The 8111-nt window shown below is 41.2% G+C and overlaps 1 protein-coding gene across 2 annotated transcripts; it reads right to left on the bottom strand.

The window, feature by feature from the left end:
• Positions 1–3701: 3701 nt before the first annotated feature.
• LOC142772059 (uncharacterized) lies at positions 3702–7712 on the bottom strand. 2 transcript variants are annotated; one of them, XM_075874159.1, is made up of 4 exons: positions 6660–7712; positions 5869–6126; positions 5153–5197; positions 3702–4596 (listed from the first exon to the last, which is right to left on the bottom strand). In XM_075874159.1, exons 2-4 carry the CDS (start codon positions 6050–6052, stop codon positions 4436–4438), a joined length of 390 nt encoding a protein of 129 aa, XP_075730274.1. In that variant the 5' UTR covers positions 6053–6126; positions 6660–7712; the 3' UTR covers positions 3702–4435. The 2 variants fall into 2 exon arrangements, with proteins under 2 accessions (XP_075730274.1, XP_075730273.1); XM_075874158.1 differs by having other exon boundaries at positions 3702–4602; positions 6660–7711.
• Positions 7713–8111: the final 399 nt, after the last annotated feature.

Here is an 8111-nt window from a genome sequence, read left to right as displayed (position 1 = left end):
GACTGTAGCTAAAAACGAAATTGCTCGATGGCCTTAAGTCATCGAGCAATCCATGCACTATCTCGCCAAGTACAAGTAAACAACACTTCAGGTGTACCACATAAATGAAACCACACATAAATTGATGCATGCAATGTTTGAAAATGTGCCTCGAATGTCTTACCCTATTTAACGCGACCAGTTACCCTACATTTCATTGAAGCTGCGCTGCTACTTAACTAATTCGGTGCAATCTAGCACGGTATAGTGGTGAACGTAAGGGTGTTTTGTACCTATAGTCAAAAGTAGCCTTTGTTACAATATTCTTATTACAAGACACATGAGCGACTTTGGTGCCTGCAGACGAATTGTGCGGAAATAGATAACAGCAGTAATCAAATGAAATTGTGAGCGCAATTTCGCTGGTTCCATGCACCGCAGCATTTTTATAAAGCCGGAATGCGAGAACGTGCATACGCTTACGCTTAGGTATATGTCTACGTAAAATGAGGGAGACTCGTCGGGAGGTGTCTCAGTGCTAATGCTTTTCACAAAACACGGTGCAAATATTTCGCCCAGCGTTGTTTGAGTGCGCAAAGCAAGGGACGTGTATACGAGTCTTGAGGTCGAGAGACGTTATCACACGTGCGAAAAGGATGAAAAGAGAGAGAGACTCTCGTTTCGGCTTCGCGAAAGCTTGAAATTGATAGATAATAAAGACAATTTTCTGGCCCAGCAGACGTCAGGGAAAGTCTCCGCAAAACAGGGTCAGATGCTCGGAGAGCATAAAAAAGTGGAGTACGCGTTATATGAGAGTGACAGCCACTCAGAAAGCGAGATGAAGTGTGACTGTCCTTAGGTGTGAGAATCAATGCTAATTAAGAGAGTTGAGTTAATGAGTCAAAACTTTCCTAAATAACGATAATGAAAGCAAACTGAGCATTCATCTAGTGAAAGTGACACTAGTGACAGTGAACTCATAATAGTTGATTAGCGTTGTCACAGGCCGATATATATTTTTATTTTCTTATCTATATTTGGAAAACTATGAGAAGGTAGCGTACGTTAGAGCCGGCTATCCCAACGTCATGACAGTAATGTACAAGAATAAATAGCGCACGGTTATACAATCACACGTGGCGGTTTCTATCTTCTAGTAACCTTGGGAAAACGCATTCTAACTATTTTTTCTATTTTTGACAAAGTTTCACGGGACGTTTTTGCATTTGGCTTCATTCGAAGGAATGACGATATATCAGCAATAAGGCGAACACAAGCACTGCTGCAGTGGACGAGCGGTTACAGCGCTCAACTACAATCTAGGAGGTACTTGGTTCGATTCGCAGAATCACTGAGCACTTTTTTTCTTCAAGAGGTTGCCCGGCCTGACATTATGCGTGGTGGCGGGTACTAAGTTTTTGAGAAGTAGGCTTTCGCACTTGCTTCTTTCACTCCCCTTTTGACCCAAGAGCGCTGTACTGTGCTCCTTCAAAAATTAAACAATTCATGGTTCATAATTTTCTCCTCCATCCTCTCTTATCGCAAAAGTGTCCAGTGCTGAAATACCAATATCATACCTGGTATATTACTTTTCACGTGTTTGGATATTCGGCCAGCAATCAGTCTTCACGGTGTTTTGAAGAAAATCTACACATGCAGTGAGCTAACTGCTTGCAGCCAAGTTGACTGCCTTTGTAGGGACACGCTTTCGTGCTAATTTGGTGGGCATCATCACATGCAGCAAGACCAAAGAGCACGGACAGTTAGAGCTGATGCAAACAGAGTGATTAGTTTGTGTCTTCTCTCCCGCTATTTGTCATGCTGCACGCTTCAGTGTAATGTCGCTGTCAATGGTTAAAATGAACTATAGCAGTTAATCGAGTTCTGCTGAGAGGGTCCCGTATTGTCCAGAATGGAACAGAACAATGGCAATTTGATTTGTGTGATAAAAAGATACCCTGCTTTTGGCTACTAGAAAAAATTTCTAAACTGAATTTTATTTTTTATTTACAACAGTTCCAGTGCAGATGAAAGGTGCATGGACAAAAATCGTGTATTCAGCTTGACTAGGTTTGTAACCTTAATTGTAATTGCGAACCGGTATCACAGTATGCATAAATATCACACACATATACAACCACGGGTGATAGCTTGCTTATTCTGATTAAAATTGAAAGGTTGAAATCGACATATTCAACCAACGCAATGTGTACGAGATATGCCATGTAGAGTAGCTATGCTCGAAACTAATCTTCGCAGGTTCGTTCCAATTTACCCAATTTCTTGCCCATGACTGTAGGTTGGTAAATGAAAGTTCTTCGAACACACATTCTGTGTAAGGTTACATTTATTTTTATGCAGTACAAAACAAATTGAAATGTATAATGGCTCAAAAGAGAAATAACTAGAAGCAAATTCAGCCAAATCATTACCAAACTTACTCACCAATGATAAACGGATTCTCATTTAAAAGATACATACATACATACATACATACATACATACATACATACATACATACATACATACATACATACATACATACATACATACATACATACATACATACATACATACATACATACATACATACATACATATACGCACACACACATATACATATGTACACCCATACATACATACATACACTCAGGTGTAAATATTAAAATGAATGGCTATAAAACAACAATTCTAATACACTCATTTTGAATATACTACAGAAAGTAACTTACGAGAGATATCCACCGGCACTGTTACGTCTGAACACGGTGTTTCTCGAATTATCTCGCAAAAGCTTGATGCATAGTTTTCTGCTGCTGCCCAGTGACAAGCAGTTTTTATAAAAAACACAAGAATAAAGCCCTTGACAATGTCATGCTAAAGAAAAGGGCTGTGCATCAATATTTTGTACATGTCTGCAATATCACTCTGTTTATTTAGATAGCTTGGCTCATTCACAACCCATTAACAAAGCATGTTAGGACACTTGGGCTGAAAGTTGGCACAGCACGAGTAAATTCTAGACAAAACATGAATAATACAATTATAAGCTACTAAGCTCCTTGGTGCAAACAGTGTTTATATTGACAGCTATAGGTGCCATTTCGTTTCCCCAAAACACTTCTCAAAAGTAGAATCAACTTTATTTAGCTAAAAGTTTCTATTCTGGCGCGTCGTGGTGGCTCAACGGTGGAAGCGACTCTTTCGGCCAAGAAAACAAAGACCAATTATTTTTCCAGTTCGTGAATTCACCCCATGCTAACATTGAGGCAGCTGGTAAGAGTGCTTTTGGAGAGAGGAAACCACCACATTCCCACCAGTTGTGGCCTTGGGTAGCTACTTCACTTGACAAAAATGATGAAAAACACTCCTCAAGAAGACTTCAAAGTTTGCACATCAACACAGTTCCCATACAGCTGTCTATTAGTCTGCTTGAAAAATATTGAGTTTACTGGTGGGCAAAGACTGTACACTATGTGAGGTGATGCTCCAGTGCACTGCATGTATGTCTTGCTACTGGCCTTAACTGCGATGTTGCTCAGCACATATGTGTAAAATAACAACTAATACTATGCCACTGCAACGTAATTATGTGTCATTTGCATGAAACAGGGACCACAATAAAAGAACATAACATTTGCCTTCACAACGTTCAAAAACTGTAAATAAACTTCCACAGAGTTTTCACAGTTCATCTGAGGATAGTAATAATGATTGTAAACACATTCTTACTTCCACTAACAAACTATTTTAAGATGCCAGATTCAATATTAGAGTATACCAGCACTTTTGTAGGGCTAAACAATTGTACAGGCACCTAGAAAAACACAAGTGAATGCATGGTATAGCTACATATAAAAATAAGTACTTTTATTTCTACTCTGAGTAGAGCTGCATAGATGATAAGTCACTTGCATTACATTATGAACAAACCTATCTGAGCAAAGTATACATTTAAAAAGTTACACTTACACAGTAGATAAGTAGACTGTTGAAGGACGGACCGGCAGTGGGATAATACCCAAGCACTAAAATCTTCTGTTAAGATATACTAGGAGTAGTGATAATCTACTTCCTTCCAAATAAAATAATCCACATAGATTCACTTCCCAGAGCTTATACACTCATGGCATCATTGGTGCTATACAAATGAGTGTACACTGAAGGATTACATCGACTAAGTACATGATTACTGCATCCATGGCTTTAGTTCTTGTACTACAAAGAATGCAGACACAGTTACCATTGGCGACCATGGATGCTGTGATTTCTGGCATGTAAATGTAGAGGCACGCAGGCACTTAACACACATGTTAAAAACTTCAGCTCAAAAATATTTGCCCACTAACACTACAGCAGCCTTTAAATTAGTGTCATAGTTTGGTATCTTCCATGCAAAATTTAAATAATTTTGAATGCAAGCAAATGAACTGCTGAATAATGCACTGCTAAGAAGTTAAGCAGCAGCTGCTCCTGACATCACAATGTGCTCTTTCTGCTGTTGTAAACTTTGAGCAGGAGAACAGTCACTGGCAGTCCCTTTATACTTGTTGGTCTTCTGTGCTCTGTTCTTGATACACTGTACATGACCGTGGAGCACCAAACCCCTTGTTACTGCTGGAACTTAGAAAAATACAGATCATTGTTACAACCATGCTACATGCAAGAGTGTATAGTTGTCAATTATGTGCTCATATTTACAGATATTGTATTTTCAGAAGCCAATGACAAGCCTCAACACACACACACACAAACAGTGAAGACTGAAAATTTATTTAATATGATACAAGAGCAAAACTACAATGTTATAGATGAAGGCATGAAACTTCTGCCAGACATAAAAAGCCAATAAAGTTTCTTCTATTTTGACTTTACACTAGGTGCGAGAAGCAGACCACAAATAAGTTCACTAAGAAATACAAGTTAGACTGCATTACAACGCAACAGCCAATGTTCCTAACTTTAAGGCTGTCTAACATAGCCAGCTCACCGTACTGCGTATAGGAGCAAATGGGCAGTCTAGAAGACACAAAGAACTTGTGGATTATGAGTGTGCTTGTTGCTGACATCTATTATTCTAAATGAAGAAAACCTTTCAAAAATGCACTTCATCAGGGGAAATAATCATACGCAACAAACACAACGGGCTCCTACAGGTGCCACCAACACTCACCATTATTGTTGATACCAGTGTCTTGCCGGATGGATATGCTGCGTCCTGCACAGAACACCAAAGGAGCGCTCCATGACTTGGATTGCATGTGTGCTAGCTGCATCGCTCTGCTGCTGAAATAGGCTAGCCACAGACAGAGAAATGAGAAGCCATGGCTTTGAAACACACTGAACGTCACCTTTACAGATCAACAATGCATACTTAGGTCAGGTACAATTTGTAGAAAAATATATATCACTATGCAATCGTGGTGAACATGTTCGGCTGAAACATAAGCAACAGCACTGAGAGAGAAAAAGCTACATTAGGTAAAAGATGCAGTTACTGGCCCTATGTCATCTGAAGCTTCTTCAATAGGTCTTTCTCCTTACAAGTTGTGAACAGCCAGGCAATTTTCACCCACTTGCTATTTCCTTCCAGAGCACTTGATCCACAGAGGGAGTCACAAGCTCGAGAGCTCAATAAGGAATCAAAGTATTTGTGCTCGTTTCAAAGCACAAGCTTTTGAGCCTCAGATTATTGGAGTTTCATTCATAAGCTGCAGGCTTTCAGCTTTCAACATTCTCAATTATCTTGCAATTTAGTTCTATAAATGTTGAATAAGAATTATGTGTAAGAATATTACAGATATCCATTGAAAGCAACCATGCTTGGGTTTTCAATTTGTGCACAGTAAGTGGTGTTCACGTAATCGTATGTATTAAAGAAAAACTAACCTTGCAGCCAGCCGTTAGGCAGTTTTGTGCGCTCGAAGCTCCCAAGCAGATCGCAGTCCTTCCAGATGAGGGTGCCATGCATGCTTCCACGCCACATCCGCTGAACGATAACAGTGCCAGCAGTGACATAGGCTTGCATAGTTAGGGAGAACGTGTCCTTCCTATTTTTGTACAGGTGCTCCATGTAATGATGAGGATTGATGTGCCAGAATGTGCAACCGATGCATCACAGGACCTTAACAAACCAATCTCTGCGATCTGTGAAGAGCCAAAAACGAGATATTTAAAAAAATCATTAAAAGCACTCACTTCTAATACTTATTTGAGGAAGCTATCACTTCGTTAAAGTGACCAAAATCTGCTATAATCACTTTGAAATAAACTGAAGCCTCATGTAAAATTTACGTACCGCTATATATATGTACTACTGAAGTATAGTACTAGCACAGTGGTAATCGTCTATAGAACTAATTTTCCAAAATAACATAAATTTTTTAAGTGCAACCTGGCTTCTGAAAAATAACTTCACATTAACTTTCCAACTAGCAAACGTGGTCAATCGACAGGCCCAACCTCATAATCAAACAAGAGCTCACTTGTATCAAATCACAAAAAACTTTTTATGTATTTGCTCCATAATATATGTTTGTATATAACAGTAGTAGTATATTTTTCATGCTTCAACTTACCATAGAGAAACATTACATCTGATGGGCTTAAAAACTTGCACACGTTATAGAACTGCGTGAATTAGAGTACTGGTGAAATTTAGTTCTGCAAGGTGAACTCACCGATGGCAGCATTTAGTAGCCATCGGTGTCATGAGGAACCAAGTACGGCCAACAGGCAAAGGGCATCTGCAGACTGGAAGCTGCCAATGACAGCAATGAAGGGCTGGCCAGGCGTGCACGTCCATTGATAAAGTGTAAGAACTGGCCATGACCGGCTGTTGTCAAGGCTCTAGTGCCGTGAAAAACGATGGCCAGACGAACTCGGAAACCTGTAGTTAGGCGATATTGGCCTACAACTTCATCCAAAGCAAGGCACCGGTGAAATCTTTGCTTTTTCTGGGGGCCGAAGGGAAGCTTAACGTTCACGGGCTCTCGCTGCCACATAGAACTCTCAAGTTGTTACCGAAGAACAGTCTAGGCGCGCTTCCAAAGTAACACGATCCACAACAAAATGTAGCATCTCGCAGTTTTGGTTGATCACATCACAGCGCTAGGACTATGGTTATCACAAAAAGGAGAAGTGACGACTTAATAAACAAAAGCGCCAAGCTGCCCCACCACAACTTCGCCGGGCAAAACAGTTATCAACGCTGTCTTTCAATTTTCGGTCACACGAGCACAGCTTGTTCACAAGTCTTGGAACGTCAACACAGCACCACTGTTCACAACGAACATCGTTTCACTCCCGAACAGTACATTGCTCTCAAGTAAATAGAAGCGTACGGGCTAACTAGTGGCGAAGCAAGAACCGAGCGCGTAGTTCATACGTTTCCGTACGTACTTGGGGTCACTCAAGTAACGTGTCAAAACGCTGTCAATCCGAAATGTCGCACATCACCCAACTGAGAGACTGGAAAGTCAAGCGAACGAACTGTTACCAGCACACAAACACACATTGCAGGCTTCTCGAGTGCTAGTTGCCGTCGATACATCGACGCCGATCCCCGCTTGATAACCACACCGACGCACAGGCTTCGCTGCGCTTCACCGTACACCATTGCACTGCCACAGCTTTCCGCACTGCTCACACGCACTGAAAGAGCTGCCGTAATCACAACACATCCGGTCAAACGCTGAAGTAACTCGTGCGAGAAGCATTTGCTGAAAGTCGCACCGACCGATATGCTGTTTACGACGCCATGTTGTTTACGACAACTGCACCGCACGTAAGAGAGCTCTTAGAAAGTACTTGCACTATTTTCACGGCGTGAAAAAAATTTCTCTTATGTGCGAGGGGGGTGATATGACGAACAGGACAGGCGTGCCACATGAAAGAAGTGTTTTGGCAACGTCACGGAGTGAGCTGATGTAGACGGTATTGCTTCACAACCAATCACAAGCTGTGCCTGTCGGCCAAGCCGTCGTCTGCTCGCGTTTGTCGTCTGCTTCGATCAGAGCATGCGACAGGGGATTCGCCTTTGCAACGCTATTATTCTCAGGTCAAGTGGCCGCTGCGTCGCACAAAATACATGTCAGTGGCTCGCTCTACCTTTGAATGATGTTCGTGCGCCA

The sequence above is a fragment of the Rhipicephalus microplus genome, chromosome 9 (assembly GCF_043290135.1).
Source record: "Rhipicephalus microplus isolate Deutch F79 chromosome 9, USDA_Rmic, whole genome shotgun sequence".
Classification (NCBI taxonomy): domain Eukaryota; kingdom Metazoa; phylum Arthropoda; class Arachnida; order Ixodida; family Ixodidae; genus Rhipicephalus; species Rhipicephalus microplus.
This window is presented reverse-complemented; position numbering and strand designations above follow the sequence as displayed.